The 18,317-nt window shown below is 44.1% G+C and overlaps 1 protein-coding gene across 3 annotated transcripts in view; it reads right to left on the reverse strand.

The window, feature by feature from the left end:
- Positions 1 to 10,444: 10,444 nt before the first annotated feature.
- Positions 10,445 to 18,317, reverse strand: part of IGFBP1 (insulin like growth factor binding protein 1) — a 37,454-nt gene continuing 29,581 nt past the window's right edge. For 2 of the 3 annotated variants that reach the window (XR_012157421.1, XR_012157422.1), the window contains one exon: positions 14,979 to 15,042. Coding sequence is in view for 1 of the 3 variants with exons in the window: in XM_073332757.1 (XP_073188858.1) it covers positions 11,282 to 11,413; positions 13,006 to 13,134; positions 14,867 to 15,042; positions 17,500 to 17,860 (798 nt within the window). In the remaining 2 variants the exon portion in view is untranslated. Of the gene's footprint in view, positions 11,414 to 13,005; positions 13,135 to 14,866; positions 15,043 to 17,499; positions 17,975 to 18,317 lie in introns of those variants that run through there. The other variant, XM_073332757.1, reaches the window with a different exon arrangement.

The following is an 18,317-nucleotide window of genomic DNA, read 5'->3' on the forward strand; positions in this document are numbered from 1 at the left end:
GACAAGTTGTGCGTTTTAAAATTGTTGGTGTCTGAATTATTAATATCTATCAGGACATGTTTGCTTCTTATAAAATGATCCTTGCTCCCCTTTGTTTATTTATTTATTGATAAATAATTCTAAAGACTGAGGATGTGACTGTTCCAGTGTGGTTGGGATTTTTGGGGGAGGAGGTAGAGGGGGTTGGTTTTTTGCTTTTAGTCATCACTGAATGTAATAAGACTATGTTTGCAAGTGTGGGAAGTTCATTTTAGGTAGTACTTACTATTAGGAGGAAAATGTTTTTGCATATCCATTGGGGGATAAATATCTTCTTTCATCTTGAACCCATTTAATTTATCAACATGTGGTGTCCGGGTGACCATTGCTTTACTGCATTAGATCAGCTGAGTGAATATGATGTATCTTTCTACTAAAAGAAAACAGTCCTAGGTGCACTGGTAAGCAACATAAATGTGTTGTTCATTAGGAGAAGAACTTTTTTAAACTCACTGCCTGCTTTTTGTGCTGTGTAACTGCGGCTGTCCTGGTGATAATTCCACAGGAAGTTAAAAAAATCCTACTCAAGCTGTGGTTTTGCCCTATTCTTCCTCCTAACAGGTGAGAGGGTCATGAGGTATGGTCTGAAATCCTGCAGAACACAACCACCAAGGCAAAGGATAACGCCCCAGATCCCAGCTCATCCTTGCAAAAGGCCTGCCCCTTGTATTACTTTTCTGGCTCTCCATTTACGCTGGCTAACATGGCATCCTTAAGCAGGGTTGCCAAATGCAAGCAGCCCTGTCATGCATTTCCATAGCCCAGCTGAAACGCCCGGCACCCAGCTAGGCTGTAAGAAGGGCTTGCAACTAATGACTGCTGTGGTGCCAAATGAGCTGCAGTCCCCTCTACCTCTCTTCTCCCACTGGTAGATCTAAGTGGAGAAGGAACAGCCAACGGAGGTGTCAGGAATACAAGGCAATGCACCCACCACGGATCCCATGCTCACCCAGACACCCCAAACCAGCTAATTCCCACACACACACACACACAGCAGCCAAAGCACCCATTCATGTACCCTAACACCTCCCAGCCACTCTCCAGCATGGTGGCTGCATCAGGGTGTGTTGATCAGAAGCTGAAGGTGATGGTTATAACCAAACTATTGCAATATGCAAATTGCCTGATTAACTTATTTGCATTTAAAGGCCTCCATGGAGCACCACAGAACTTGTCAGCGATGGTTTACATTGAGTTTTTGAAGTACTTTTCCCATGATAAGAACATGATCAGTCTTTCCTTAAACCTGTTTACTACTGAACTAACTGGGGGTAGAAGCACCCGCAGCCCAGGTACCACTCCAGATGGGGGGAGAGAGTGAGTGAGCCAGGGGAACTGGCTTCAGCACACACGTGTGTCTGCACATGCACGCTGCCCCACCCAAATATAGTAGTCAAACTATGCCTACAGTACCTGACCCTGGGGGCCCATCTCAGCTCTCACTGCCCTTTAAGCAATGTTTCAATCTGCAGCTCATATGAGTTGCCCCTCCCCCATCATAAGAACAGCCTACTGGGTCAGACCAATGGGCCATGTAGCCCATCCTCTCTTCCAACACTGCCCAATGCCAGGTGCTTTGGAGGGACTGAACAGAACAGGCAATCATCAAGTGATCCAGCCCGGGTCACCCATTCCCAGCTTCTGGCAAACAGAGAGGAACACTCAGCACATGGTGTTGCATCCCTGCTCAGCCTCGCTAATAGCCACTGGTGGACCTGTCCTCCAGGAACTTATCTCATTCTTTTTTGAACCCTGTTATAGTTTTGGCCTCCACAACATCCCCGGCAATGAGTTCCACAGGTTGACTGTGCGTTGGGTGAAGAAATACTTCCTTACGTTTGTTTTAGACCTGCTGCCTATTAATTTTATTGGGTGACCCTCCCCCCCCCCAGTTCTTCCGTTACGTTAAGGAATAAATACCATTTCCTTATTCACTTTCTCCACACCAGTCAAGATTTTATAGACTTCTAGCTTATCCCCCTTAGTTGTCTCTTTTCCAAGCTGAAAAGTCCCAGTCTTTTTAATCTCTCCTCATATGGCAGCCGTTCCATACCCCTCCTCATTTCTGTTGCCCTTTTCTTTACCTTTTCCAATTCCAATATATCTTTTTTGAGATGGGGCGACCAGATCTGCACAAAGTATTTAAGATGTGGGCGTACCATAGATTTATATAGCGGCATTATACTATTTTCTGTCTTGTTATCTATCACTTTCCTAATGGTTCCTAACATTCTGTTATCTTTTTTTGACTGGCGCTGCACATTGAGCAGATGTTTTCGGAGAACAATCCACAAGCACTCCAAGATCTTTTTCTTGGTAACAGCTAATTTAGACCCCCATCGTTTTGTGTGTATTGTTGAGATTCTGTTTACCACTGGGCATTACATTGCATTTATCAACATTGAATTTCATCACCCAGTTTAGTGAGATCCCTTTGTAACTCTTTGCAGTCTGCTTTAGACTTAACTATCTTGAGTAATTGTTTACCCTTTATTCCAGATAATTTATTAATATGTTGAACAGCACAGGGCCCAGTAAAGATCCCTGGGGGACAGCACTATTTACTTCTCTCCATTATGAAAACTGGCCATATATTCCCACTCTTTGTTTCCTTCTTTTAACCAGATGATGATTCATGAAAGGACATTCCCTTTTATCCCATGAAGGCTTACTTTGCTTAAGAGCCTTTGGTGAGGGACCTTGTCAAATGCTTTTTGGAAGTCTAAGTCCACTATATTGTCATGGAGTCCCCACGCGTTGCTCTGGAACTGCTCCCTATGAAGCCAGTCAGGACTCTGGGGAAGTCTCCTCTCTGTGAGCAGACTGTCTTCAGGGCAAGAAGCTCACACGGCTTCCACCCTCCTGGGTCTGACCTTGGAGCATTCAGCATCCTCTGCCCCTCTGTGCGCTTCCCATAGCGAGTCCGCCCAGGTGGGGTCCTGGGGAAGCCAGAGGGTCTTGCACCCCAACTTTGCAGTCATACGTGACTCTCAGCTAGCCAGTAAAACAGAGGTTTATTAGATGACAGGAACACGGTTTAAAACAGGGCTTGTAGATACAGAGAACAGGACCCCTCAGCCAAGTCCATTTTGGGGGGCAGTGAGCCAGACAACCACATCTGCACTTGACTCCACGTTCCCAGCCAGCCCAAACTGACTCACTCTCCACCCCCTCCTCCTCTGGGTTTTGACCCTTTCCCCGGCCAGGAGATCACCTGATTCCTTGGTTCTCCAACACCTTTAGCTATCACCTTGCAGGGGGGAAGGACCCAGGCCATCTACTGCCAGGAGACAGAGTGTCAGCCATTTATGTACACTGGCCCTTTGCTCTGCAACAATTACACCCCCTTATCCCACCACCTAGAGACTTAAGAAATGCATAGGGGAAACTGAGGCACCCCTACAGTATTCAGAGGAAACATTAAGAACAGTCCCACTCTATCACATATATCCATTGGATCACCCTTGTCCACATGTTTGTTGACCCCCCACCCCAAGAATTCTACTAGATCAGTGAGGTATGATTTCCCATTGCAAAACCCATCTTGACTCTTCCCCAACGAATTGTGTTCATCTTTGTGTCTGATAATTCTGTTCTCTTCTATATTGTCAACAAATTAGCCTGGTACTGAAGTTAGATTTACTGGCCTACAATTGCCAAGATCACCTCTGGAGCCTTTTTAAAAATTGGTATCACATTAATTATCCTCCAGTCATCTGGTACAAAAGTTGATTTAAATGATAGCTTACTTACCACAGTTAGTAGTTCTGCAATTTCATATTTGAGCTCTTTCAGAGCTCTTGAGTGAATACCATCTGGTCCTGGTGATTTATTATAGTTTAATTTATCAGTTTGTTTCAAAACCTCCTCTAGTGGTACCTCAATCTGGGACAGTTCCTCAGATTTGTCCTAAAAAAGAACCTAAAAAGAACGGTTCAGGTATGGGAATCTCCCTCAGATCCTCTGTAGTGAAGGCTGATGCAAAGAATTCATTTATTTTCTCTGCGATGGCCTTATTTTCCTTGAGTGCTTCTTTAGCATCTCAATTGCCCAGTGGCCCCACTGATTGTATAACAGGATTCCTGATTCTGATATACTTAAAATGTTTTTGCTGTTAATTTTTGTATCTTTTGCTGATTACTCGTCAAATTCTTTTTTGGCCTGCCTAATTCTTTTACACTTGACTTGCCAGAGTTTATGCTCCTTTCTATTTTCCAATGCCTTTTTGCCTCTAACCACTTCTTTTACTTGGTTGTTTAGCCAGGGTGGCAGTTTTTTCATCCTCTTATTATAATTTTTAATTTGGGGGTATACATTTAATTTGAGCCTCTATTATGGTGTGTTTTTTTAAAGTTTCCAGGCAGCTTTCAGGAATTTCACTTTTTATTTCTGTTTAACTAACGTCCTCATTTTTGTGTTGTTCCTCTTTCTGAAATTAAATGCTACCATGATGGGCTGCTTTGTTGTTATCCTCCGACAGGGATGTTAAATGTACTTATATGATGGTGTTTATTACCAAGCAGTTTAGCTAAATTCACCTCGTGGACCAGATCCTGTGCTCCACTTTGGACTAAATCAAGCATTGCCTCTCCTCTTGTGGGTTCCAGGACTAGCTGCTCCAAGAAACAGTTATTAATGGTGTCAAGAAATTTTATCTCTTTTATCCTGAGGTGAAATGTACCCAGTCAACATGGGGATAGTTGAAATCCCCCATTATTATTGAGGTTTTATTATTTTTATAGCCTCTCTAATCTCCCTGAGCATTTCACAGTCACCATCAACATCCTGGTCAGGTGATTGTCAGTAAATCCCTATTGCTATATTCTTATTATTCAAGCATGGAATTTCTAACCATAGAGATTCTATGGCACAATTTTGTTCACTTAAATTTTTTTTACTACATTTGACTCTACGCTTTCTTTCACATGTAGTACCACTCCCCGACCAGCACAACTTAGTCTGTCATTCTTATAGATCTTGTACCCTGGTATTCCTGTGTCCCACTGATTATCATAATTCCACCAAGATTCCTGATACCTATTATATCAATATCCCCATTTAATACCAGGCATTCAAGTTCACCCATCTTAGTATTTAGACTTCTAGCAGTACTTACAAAGTTAGTCACTTTTTAGCAGTCTTCCTTCATGTGATGCAACTGAATGGAAATCCTTTTCATGTGATGTTTCTTATCACATATTGCCGTAATTTATCATCTGCCAGCCTTTCCTCCTTACTAGGATATAGAGAATCCCCCTAATAGATCCTCCCCTCTGAACCAGGTGCTCATCTGCATCTGTCGGCTTTCCCCCAGCCCTTCATTTAAAAACTCCTCTATGACCTTTTTAATGTTACATGCCAGCCGTCTGGCTCTGTTTAGTTTAGGTGGAGACCAATCTTCCTGTGTAGACACCTCCTTTTCCAAAAGGTTCCCATCAGACTCGGCCCACCCGTCAGCACCCAGGCAACCCAGCTGCTTTGGCCTTGGCACCCCGCCCCCCCAGTTTGTACAAAGGTTCCAGTGCCCCAGGCTCCTTCCCACCCCTCCACTCATAGTGGAGGAGGAAGGACTGAAAGGGGAATAAAGGCAGCTTCGAGGGGGCAGGGATTGTTAGTGGGTTGTAGATTGTTGTAATAAGCCTTAAATCCATACCAAGCAAGCTAATAGCTCCAGCCAGTCACTCACGTACCACGGACTACACTCCGAGGAGAAAGTCCGGGCTATATCTCTTAACACGCTCCAAACCGCCTTCACCAGAGAAGGACAGGCCACCACAGAAGTACATTGCCTCATGCAACAGGCCACCCAACTACCCCAAGAAAACCTGCTTCAATACGGAAATCAAACCTGCTCCCCCGTTGTCACCTACCACTCCACACTGGAACCTATACAGGGTATTATTAAACAATTACAACCCATACTCGATGGGAACCACATCCTGAGAGAAACCTTTCCTGAACTTGTTCGTCAGGCCTTCACAGACACACCTCCTGCCTTGTCAAGCTCATCATAAGAAACAACGTCCCCATAGACCACTAAACACCAACTCAAAGCAGCAACGGACCCTGCAGAGCAACAGATGCAAAATCTGAAGACATATCTCCCCTACTACAATGATCAGCACCCCCCCCCATGACACATCTTTCAAGATCCATGAGTCCTCACATACCTATCACAACATGTGGTGTATCTCCTCCAATGCGCTAATGGCCCCTAACAACAATGATGTGGTTGAAACTGGAAAATCACGATGCTCTTGAATAAACTCACCCAGGAAAGTGATAAAAGACAAAAACACCATATCACCTGTGGATGAACACTTTTTACAAAGTGATCACTCTATATCTGACCTCTCAGTCCTCATTCTCAAAGGAAACCTGCACACCTTCAAAAGATGAGCCTCGGAGCTTGAATTCATCACTTTGTTAGATACTAAAAATCATGGGCTGAATAGAGACACTGGATTTCTGGCTTATTACAGCAATATGTAACCCACTTACACCCCGCCACCCTCATACTGCTGTTTTTTTCCCTTGCCCTTCCTTCCCCCGCTATGACTAGAGGGATGTTAATGGGCCTACTTCCATAGGTGCCGACTCCAGGGCTGGAGCACCCACAGAAAAAAAATAATGGGTGCTCAGCCTCCAGCAGCCACAGCTATTTGGAGCCCCCCCCCCATCAGCTGTTTGGCGGCTGTGGGAGGCACTTTGGGGAGGACAGAAAGTAGTGAGCTGCTGGTGGGGGCTTTGCGGGAGGGGGTGGAGTGGGGGTGGTGGGAAGAGGTGGAGCAAGGGTGGTGGGACAGAGCAAGAGTGGGAAGAGGCTTAGCATGGACAGAGCCTTGGAGGAAGAGGCAGAGTGGGTGGGGCAGGGCCTTGGGGAGGAGCAGGGCTGGAGCACCTCCAGGGAAAAGTAGAAGTCAGCGCCTGTGGCCACGTCACCTTGAATGGTCCCTTGAAATATGTATTTACTACTTAGGCTAAACAATCTATTTCACCGTATAGTTAGCTGTGACAGTGAGTACGTTTCCCAGACTGAAAGAAGAGCTGTGTAAGCTCAGAATCTCTCCCTCTCTCTCTCGCTCGCTCTCTCTCTCGCCTACAGACCCTGATGCAATAAAAGCTACCTTACCCACCTAGTTTCAGTAAGCTCAGGTCTACACTATGCACTTTGGTATAACTACGTCCCTCAGGGATGTAAAAATGCATGCCCCTGAGCAATGTAGTTATATCGACCATAGCCTCCTGTGTAGACAGTGTTGGTGAGAGAGCTTCTCGCAGCGCACCAGGCGGGCGGCACGGCCACCAGCCCCGGAGTGGCGGACGGGTGGAAGATGCAGCCTCTAGTCCCAGAGCGCCAGGTGGGTGGGTGGTGCAAGCATTGGCTCCAGCTGTCCAGAGTCCCTGGCCGCAGGCGGGTCGTCGTCGTCCATCCATCTGGTCCCCCCCTCCCCCGCGCCCCGCCCCCCACTAGTCCGGCCTCAGAGGAAGAGCCACAGAGCGCTGGGAAGCAGGAGGAGGCCTGAGGGAGGAGTGTGAGTGGGGCCATGCACGACTGTTTGTGGTGGCTCAGCCTCCCCCGGCCTTTGATACCCACACCCATGGCTACCACCTCTCACGGAAGTGGCGTTATTAAGCTGCTGGGCGAGCTGTCTCCTCTCGGCTTAGAGCATCTTCATTAGATGCTCCAGTGCAGCTACTCCAATGCAAGTTTGTAGTGTAGACCTGCCCCCAGCCTACTCTAGGTGCATTTTGACTGAGCAAGCAACCCTTCACACAGTTCCTGAAGCTCTAATTGAAATATGAAAGAGCTCAGAGGCAACTTTTCAGTTTGTAAACGGTTCTGGGCCTTTGAAGAGCTTGTAAATTAGGGTGTGGTTAAGCAGGGCTGCTGCCTGCTTTGCAAGGTTTGTTGGCTCATTCTCATGCACTTAGGAAGTTAGCAGCATGTGTTTTCAGAAGTGCAAGCTCTTGGTATAGTCCTCTTAATGTGCATGGAGTAGGGTGTTCTAGTTGTGGTTATGGAATTTACTGGCACTGTTGTGGCTAATTTTTTACAAGCCAGCAAAGAGGCAAAGGCTTGGTGAGGGAAAGAAACTTCCTTTTTAATGTCCTTTTTCCACCCCAACATTTTTAATTAAAAATTTATAAAATTCCTTACAAAAAAATTCACCTAAGACAACCTTATGGGTGCACATTTGAGTATTAAAGCATCAGGCAACAACACAAGATTGCATGTGTAACTATAACTCTCTCCTTTATGTGTATGCATTGTGGTAGTCATTAAATCAGTGGGCCCCAAACTTTTCACGCTCGTGCTCCACCCGAAACCCCCCCGCCACAGAGCTGCTGGGCCATGGTACACCTCTGCTCCCGGCCACAACTCATTAATTTTGCAGGGGGGGGGCGGGGAGAGAGAGAATCATTGATGATTGTGAGATTGGGGACAGCAGTGCCAGGACACACCGGAACTCCAAATTTATCATTCAGGTCAGAAATGGGGTTGTCCTCTTAAAGGGCAGAGGCTTCGTCATCTGTGGGCACCTCTCCAGCTGACCTTTCAGGAGGAAGCAGCCTTCATCTATTTTTCTATGAGCTTCTGTTTAGGTTCTTATACCATGCCCATTACCATGGTCTGTGTGTGCCTTCAGCAACGTGACTAGCCTGTGTTACCTGTGGTTCCTTCCCCAGTCCACTCCCCCGGGGGAAAGTTGTGTGTGGATTTGATGATTGTTTGATGTGTTCGGAGTTTTTATTAGTGAAAACAGGGTCCAAGGAGTGCATTTTGCTCTAGGAAAGGAAAGTGGTGAGATTTGAGGTAGTCCTTAGTTCTTGCTGGCATCTCGGACCAGCCCCAGAGAGAGCTCTACTCCCTGCACAAACAAACTTTGCAGCAGACTCTTCTATTGTGGAAGCGAAGCAGAGCTGATGCTGTTGATCTTTCGGTCCCTCCACTTTGCTACCCCTCCAAAGTCTACTATGAGACACAGCTGCCGATACCCCTCCAGGTAAGTGATGCACAGGCAACATTGCCTAACACTTAGCAGAGCCCAGTATTAGGAGGAGACTTGTGCTTGCGTTGGACTTTGGGGGTTAAAACAAGAGTGGGGGGAAATTCACTGCTGTACTAAAGCCAAGCCACTTCGGGGTGGGGCATGGCTGAGAGGCGGTCTGACTGGAGCAGACTTGGGTGCCTGTGATTCCCTGTCGCTGCAAACCCAGCAAAGCTATGGCAGCAGAAGGCACAAGTTAGGGCAGCCCCAGGGCTGGCATAGAGTCTTTCTTGGCCTGGAGCAGCAGCAAAACAGGGGAGATGCAAGCAGCATATTCTCCATCTCTGCATTGACTCTACTCCTGGGGCAGTAATCAATCTAGCTAACGCCTGGCAAATGCAAAGTCTTTAAGGCAAAACAAATAAGATTTTCTGTTAAGCCAGCTTCTCCACCCCCATCAAACCTAAAGCCTTTTCCAAGGAACTGCAGAGGATTTTATGCTGAGCTCCTCTACTGTTGGGTCTTGAGACAAGGTTATCGTCTCCTCTCTAGCCTGTTTCTAAGTGGAAAGTAGATTTGCATGGTTCCCCTTCCACTTTTGGCAGTGGATAAAGTAGATTGAAACCAGATCTCACTGCACCATTCACTCAGGGGGTGGGAAGTGCTGCTCCCACAAGCCATGGAGCTGCAGAACGGGAGCATGACATTTGGTGCAGGAAGCATTTCACTGTCAATCCTGCAGGTCCCTGTACTGTCTCAAACACACTCACGCTGCCTCGCTGCATGCTTTGGTCAGGGAATGTATCCAGCTGTCCTATCCAGGAAGTTTTATAATAACTTACATTTTGGGCTTTCAGTTCGCTCAGGCCAAAAGTACAAGAAGATATTGAAAAAGAGAGAAAGAAAAACCCAACAAGAAAAATGGATTGCCCTTAGGGAGACAGAACTTTAGGAAAAGACAAGATTGGACTGCAGGATACATCTAATCTGGAAAAAGTCCCCTGGGGTGGGGCAAATATTCTGAGCTTCTTTCATTGTCTGGGCTATGACAAGGATAGGGAGGAAAGAGAGCAATTACCCACCCTCCTTATTGAGAACCTTTTTTGCTTCCCCAGGGGTGAGGGTGGAATCCTTAAGGAGTGATTTTTTTTCCCCTGTATCCTACTCCCTCTTGAGGCTTGCTGCTTTCATCACATGCCAGCAAACAGCACAAGGGGCCTGTGACCTCTTTGCAAGCTGATACCTGCTTTCAACTATACTGCCCACCATGCTTGTCTGCTCAGAGTAGATTGCAGTTTCACTCCTGCTCCACTGAAAGGATTCCATTCTGACTCTACAGCTTAGAGTTACAGTACAGTATATCTCTGAAAGCAACAAGCCAGCAGTGTCCAAAGGAAATTATTTAATAGCTCATCTTAAATAACATGACAATGTCAGCATGTGAACAAGTTACCTGTTAAAGGTTGTACAATATTTCCTGTTATTTTTACAATATATCCAGTGCATATGTTTGGAAAATATAAACTAATACTCTCCTGTCAGTGTTTCACTATATATTCCAGAGTCAATATTCCTTAAAAGGCAAAAAACAAAACAGATTGACATTGAAACAGAGGTGGAAAAGCAACATGCTATACAAACGAAATGCGTTTTTAATAAGTTCCTAACCCTGTTCTTTTCTAACAGCTTTTTTCTAAAAAATTCAGCTTTACAGCTGCAATCTATAAATACATAATACAAAATGCAAGTTTTACATGCCATTTCCCTCTGATATTTAGTATTATTCCAACTGAAGTTTAACTAGTAGTGCTATTCTAGAATAGAAAAATGCATATCTTTAAGAGCAATAATATTATGTATTTACATATAAAGTTATGAAGTGTTTGAGAATATAAATTAACAACACAGACACAAAAAATAAATTTACTGTGAAATAAATAATTCAGTGGGTTTACATACCATGGCATCTGTAGAGTACAAAAGCAGTTCATTATAATATATATATATATATATATAAAATATTCAGGTTATGGGGCCCAATTCTGCAATCACTTAGACATGTGTGACTAGTTCCGCTGAATTCAATGGTATGCCTTGTGGGAGTGAGCACTACCAACAGTGGGTCTGCTCATATGCTTAAAGTTGACACATATTTAAGTACCTTGGTGAATTGGGCATAAATGATGGCAGGATCAGGCCCTGCAACAGTCTTCGTATGAGCAAATGGAAATGCTGTCATGTGTTTGGTCTTATTCTTGTGAGCTGAGATACTGTTGGCATTCAGGGTCGCCTTTCAACTCAGGAGATCCAGGAATTCTTTTCCCACTCCTTGGATAGACACACCAACATCCAGCAGGCTCTCCAGCCAGCGAAGTTTCACACTAGGATAATTGGGGCGGGGAAAAAAGACACGATGAAACTAAATGCACAAGTATTTGGAAATCGCAAGAACTAGAAAACAGGAAGCTGCACTGCACAGACTTTTTGTATTATCACACCCTATTCTTACAGAACCTCTCACCCTCCTCACTCATGGCTTAGGTTTTAGAAACCATATAGCAACTGGGCCTGTGACCCCAATTGAACTATGCTGGGTGCAATCTTGCAGCCTACTGGTATTTAAAGCAGTTTGCAAAATTCAGCTTGCTAACTTCCCAACGGAGAGTCATACATTTCTCCTGGGGGAGGGGGAGCGAAGGCAGAGTGTAGAAGCTGGGAGTAAGAACATTGATGCAGGGGCTTGATTCTCACTCCACTGAAGTAAGATTTCAGATGGTGCGCCTAAGACAACTGCATGTCACTGTGTGTTAGAATAGAGCAAGAGCGGGGGATTGGTTGTGGGGGTGCGAGGGAACGATGAAATCAGGAATGCAAACAGTGGAGACTGTGGGTGTGGTGTAAATTTAAGGGACCTCGAATGGACTGGTAAATTTTTTTGACAGTTTTTCAAGGTTATATTAAATCATGACAGATCATCCAGAATTTGGAGATTCATGCTAGTCTTAGCCATGAAAAGGCAGATATGGACTAAGCAGGTATGAATGGAGTTTAGCCTAAAGTCTGAATTCTTTCCACGTTAGATTAATCTGGACTCTTATTATCTGAATATAGTGTTGTGATTCTTCTAAAAAAGGGGAGGAACTTAACCCATGTACATGGTCATGCATACAAGACTTCTGTGAACCTGATATAATAGCCAAAGTTTGTAGATTGTTCTTAATATTCATTTGTAATACATCTCATAATAGCTTCTTCAGATTAACTATTCTGTTTATAGGTTTCAGAGGGGAAGCCGTGTTAGTCTGTATCAGCAAAAAGAATGAGGAGTACTTGTGGCACCTTAGAGACTAACAAATTTTTGTTAGTCTCGAAGGTGCCACAAGTACTCCTTGTTCTTTATACTGTTTATGAATCTGAACAGTAATATCTTCCATATACAATGTATACAGCTGTATTTTGTGTTCTGTTCTTAGAAGGATAATCTCATCTCAAAATATGGAGGATAGAATCCTGACCTGATGTCCATGGGGCCTAATGTCACCCACAGTGCATAGATTTCCTTCCTTCTACGTAGCCCTTACTACACAATCACCATGCTGACTACAAAGCATATTGTGAATGTAGATCGGTTACGAATGCCATAACGGATTAGAAGCACAGAGTTGGAACTTGTTTAAGGATAGGCAGGAGGTTAAAGTACTTTGGAAGGGCTCAGTACTGCATCTGTTTTATGTATAAAAAGAGGACTTCAGCCTCCTTTTCTGCCAATCTGAGCATTAAGATCACACATAAAGAGAAAAAAGAAAAGAAACCCAATTTGCTCCAAATCTGAAAACTCAATATTCTTATTTTCACGATCAATTCATATAGCCACTGAAAACTCTGAGTTTGGGGATGGGTGATTGCAATGGAAAGGTGGCTGTAACTGACCACTAGTCACAGTAGTGTGAGAGGGCAATAAAAACAAAAGTACCTGTTTGCTGTGATAAAATCCATTCTTGTTGCAGTTTGGTAAATAGAATTTGTATAGGTCTTCTCCAGTTCTCTGTTGAGCTTTAGCTAATTTATCCAGTGCCCTGTAGAGATCTTTCTGGCAAGGTCCCTGAAAGAATATTTATATATGTAATATAAATGCTGACTTAAAAAAAAAAAATCTATAAAAATCAGCATAAAGTCAACTAAGAGATGAAGCTGCAATTTGGGCCTGAATTCTTCCTTTGGATACATTGCCTGCAGTTTCCATTTGTGTCACTAGGAACCAAAATGGAATATTCAAGGGGATTTAGCCCTTTGTCTTTTAGTCATTAGGGTTATTTTCTGTCCCAAAACGCGAGGATTTATGTTCCTAAATTCCCATGCATTCCCCTTACTAAATAATCATGTTAATGGTTAGACACTATTGGCCATATCATCAGCTGGTATAAATCAGGATAGCCCTGTTGATTTCAAAGAAGGATCTGAGGATCTGGCTTTACATTTTTTAGGCATGTACGTTTCCTGTGTTATTTTTAATGTACACAGAATAGACTTTTTGCAAAAACGTATACCCTAATGTTTGTTGCCCTCTGTATGTACTGTATTGACATCGCAGGAGTAGATTGCAAATTCAGTCAAATGAATCATTATTCCTGATACATGCACAAAACATAATAAAATGTTACATTTTCAATGATTCTTACTTAACAATTCTTTTCTGGTATTTATTTTTGCAAATAATTATAATACAGTTAAACAATTGGACATGGCTGTCAACCAATCCTTAAAATGTACTGGACAGTAATTTTATAGCAAAGGATCATGTCACATCCGTAATAACAACAAAATCCAGAAAGTGTAAAATTGAGGGTAACACTCTCTGTAATTCTCACTGTTGTTTAAAAAATAAAAAGCATAACTTTATGAACAAAGAACTAAACAACAGCCTACATGTTTTATGTTGAATAATGGTAAATAGGGGTGCTATGATCAAACTAATATTTTTACTTTAGCAAAACAAAAATAACCTTAGTGTGTGATCCTGAAAAACTTCACACAATGGAACCCTCATGTAAGCACTTCTGGCCCCAATTCAGGAAAGCACTTAAGAAAACAAACATAAAGCTTAACTTTAAGCTCTGAAGTCAATGGGACTTAAACAGAATGCTTAAAGCTAAGCATGTGCTTAAATGCTGTCCTGAATAGCAGCAGACTAAGAATGTGCTTCTGTGTTCCTTTGAACTGGGGCCTGTACAAGTAAGGACTACTACTGTAAGGGTTGCAGGATTGGGTCCATACTACCTCTCTATCTAGTTTAGCTCCATCCACATTATACAAATACTCTGGATGACGCCTCCGAACTTCTATTCTTTAGTGCCCTCAAGTGGTGCTTTAAATTACTGATATACACACCATGCTGAATTTTAGTAGTCTGGCAGTGTCAAATGTAGAAATGAATCATTATTATCAGCCTTCCTAAATGTTTTATGTGCACCTGTTTAATACTATTTTATTGTGATCGTAAATAGGCAAATATATGTGGTTTTAGCTAGTATCTCATTATCAGTGTCTGGACTTTCTGGGCACTGGAGAGCTATGACATAATCAGGTATTTATCATGGGATAAAATTTACCTCTGTGTAGGGGCTTAAGTGATAGGCAAATTAGAAGTAAATGCAAAAGGTGTCTATCACTTAAGCACCTGACCAAGACATTCCAAAGGAAAAGGGCTGTTGGCTGGTTGCACAAAATAATGTGAAGTCAATGGAGCCTCTAGTCTCATATGAACATTTCATTCTGAATTGCAAATCAAAAGTTTATTAATAAAATGCTACTTGAAAGCTTGTAGGAGAACCCACCTGCTCCTTCCATTTCTTTAGTTCGGTGATCCTCTTTGCTTTCATGTTTTCATAAGCACTGATGGCGTTCCAAGGCAGAGACTTGTCCTGGCCAATGGGAAACAGTTGATAGTTGAACTGCTGATCCTGTGCTATTTCAGTAATTTCTGGAGGTGCATCCTCAGGTTCCAGAGAGTCTATATGGGAACAACAGTACCATTAAGGTAATAATCTAGGATACAGTAATCTTCTGCATTTATTTGACCAAACCCATCAAATGAGTCTAAGAAAAGCCCATTAATTCTAGTAGCTCACCTAGGAGTTATACTTGTGTATCGCAGCAAAATAAACTCCTGTCATAAATTTGTGTCAGCACAAATATGGCAGAGAGTCTTCCACGAGCCAATTATTTTGTTACCATTTAGGATGCAAACTATTAGAAACGAATGATCTCACCCAACAGTGGTATGCAGTGCAGGTGGTGGGCTAAACTACAGGACACTCAAATCGAAATTGTAACCAATTTGGAGCCTTCAGTAGTGTGAGGAGGTGTGGTTTTCAATTTTGAAAGGGATGGCCCCAAACATGTACTCATGATATGTTTCAGTGAGTTCCAGGGCCTAGCTAAAACATCAACAAAATAATTCATACAGATAGGCAACAGAACTGGCCAACATGTAGTAGATCAAATAAACAGGGTCTAGCCCAAACAATGAAGCACTCAGGCCATGGTTCAGCAAGGTACCTGTACCTAACTTTAAGAACATGAACAGTTCCACTGAAATCAACAGAGGCTGTTAACACTAATTGAGACTACTCATATGGTTAAAGTTAGGCACATGCTTAAGTATCTTATTGGATCAGGGTCTTAAACAGTAAAAAAACAACTGAAAAAAATAGCACTAAGTACTTTTCCTGTGATAATATTTTGGGCAAACTGGGGGGCGGGGGGGAGAGAGGGGGAAGAGTGTAAAATCACCAGGATTTCAATCACAAAAATTGCTGAAATTCTGCAATACTATCCAAATGCATCTCTCCTTGTAACACTTGAGCAACTGTAAGTGGTTTTGCTCTCAGTGCAAAAATTTTATATCCACTACCATCTAACCATTTGTTATGGTTCAAATCAAGTTTTTCCATGCGTTTCTGACCTGGTCAGCTATGACCATTTAACACTAAACAAGCAAAAATCAATAGATTCCTCTGAATCCCTTTCCAAGGAGGTATAGCGGATTCTGACTCTTTCACAACCTATGTTTTGGTTTCTCCCTTGTCCTGCCTTCTCACCTTAATAGCGTGTCTGATGCGTCTCAGGGAGAGTGGGAAAATTTTGCTAGAAAAAATTGCCGATTCTTCCCCCACCCCCGTTTCGCATCTACATTTTTTACTTTTCTAAATTTTCCAACCAGCTCAACCAGAGCGGATCATCCTCAATGCCCCCTCCTTCAGTGGTGCTGGAACTAGGGGTGCCGCCTCACTCCCCTGGTTTGAAGTAGTAATGACAAACACCAAATCTATGGTTTCCATCAGCAGCACCCCTGCTCTCCTTCTATCACTGCTTGTTCCATGCACCCCCTGTTCCCACAGTTTTATCAACAGCGGATAGGCTTGAGTTCTGTATAGCACCTGCCATAAGAAGGCTGGCATAACACCTGCAGTATATGTAGGGAGACACAGTATGGATATGTTATGCCAATAAAATAAAAACCAGCAGGATCTTATTAAAAGGGAAAAGGCAAAATACCACATTTATTGTGAATATAGAAAGAATCATAGTAAGCCATTAGTTAGAGCTATAACATTCCATTCAATCTCATATTTAGTCACACATTCATTCATATACACACACACACACACACACACACAGGTTCTGCAAGGTTGTTATCATAGTTACCAGCCTTAGAGTTGCTCATGCCAAGCCACTGGCCAGGTGGCCTGGACATGAGGAGGGAGCAGGGCCTTTTCAGATGCCTATCTGATGCTCCTGGAAGTTGGTTTGCAGAATCAGACCCCAAAGTTCTCACTTTCCAGAGTCCATTTTTATAGGAGTTTCTTCCTATGTCAGTCTATGGGAATTGCTTCATCATGCTGTTGCTGAATCAATCAGCAGATGGCACATTCCTGACAGCTCCGTGCTGCCAGATGTCATCTTGTTCTTTGGTTCTCCCATTCTTGAGGCTGTTGGGTGGATTCCAGTCTGCCCTCCGGGGGTGGGGGGGGGTCCTCTGGTTATTTCCACTTGATGCCTTCTTCAGCCGATGGACACTGGATTCTTAGGCTGGCACTTCCCTGATCATTCAGTTATTATCCCCACCAAGCATCCATCCACGTACATCCTCTATCTCTATTTTAATCACAATTGTTAATACAACAAAAGGGCGGGGAGTCTCTGGGTGCTGTTTCTATTGTTACAGAGTATTGCTTTGAGTCTCTCTCTTTGTGAGTAGTTGTCATTACAAAGAATTAACAGACTCTGTCTTAGAATGTACTAACGCAATTAGCAGCTTGCAAGTTTCACACCTAGAGGGAGAGAAACAGTACCAAAAACCAAGAGACCTCTTAATTAGTAATACCCTGGAATTTAAACTATGGGGAAATCAAACTCATTTGTGATTTTAATACAGAACTTCTTTAATATGATCCAACAGATATACCTGCAGCCTCTGCCATCCGCATCCCTTCTGCATCTGCTGCTGGCAGGCATGCCCCTTGCCCATGGGTCAGGGCAAACAGGGGTCTGAGCTCCCCTGGCCGCACCTGGCAGCTGAGCCCGTGGCCACAGCGCGCTGTGTACACCCCGCAGGCCTCCCCCAGCTGGAGGGCACAGGTCTGGCAGCAGCCACAGCCCGGCTGGTGGGCCCTCTCCGGGCAGCCGGCAGCCACCGGCGGGCACAGCGCCAGCTTCTCCGCCGTGCACGGGGCACAGTGCAGCGGCTGGAGGGCGGCCCCGGAGGCGAGGCGTGGGCCGAGGAGCAGCAGCCAGCAGCCGCAGATCAGAGCCCTTCTGCTGGTCATGGCGGTGAGGAGCCGGGCCCGCTACACCCAGTGGCGCGGGCTGCAGAGGCAGGTGACTCACGGGCGAGCCCAAGCCCGGCCCTTTATATCCTGCTTCGCTTGCCTATTAATCTTTAACCCCAGGTTAGCTATTATCTGAGCGGGAGGGTTGGAGAAGCATCCTGTCATTGGTAGTTCGGACCCCCTGCCCCTCTCGCCCCCATGCAGGTCTCTCCCCCGTTCAATAAAGATATAAATGTAAAAAGGAGGAGGGGGGACCTCTTGACACAGAAGCAGCTGACCTAATAGCTCCAGAGCAATGAAGGAGGGGGGAAAAACACAAAACCCCTTGTTTAATTTTCGTCATGTGGCTGTAGGTTACGAGGATAGAGACATACCAAGCGAGAGGCCCCGAAGGCAATAAAACTATCAGGATCCGGTGACTACTGAACGCATGCACGTAGGAGCTCATATCATT

This window comes from Lepidochelys kempii, chromosome 2 (genome assembly GCF_965140265.1).
Source record: "Lepidochelys kempii isolate rLepKem1 chromosome 2, rLepKem1.hap2, whole genome shotgun sequence".
Taxonomy (NCBI): Eukaryota; Metazoa; Chordata; order Testudines; family Cheloniidae; genus Lepidochelys; species Lepidochelys kempii.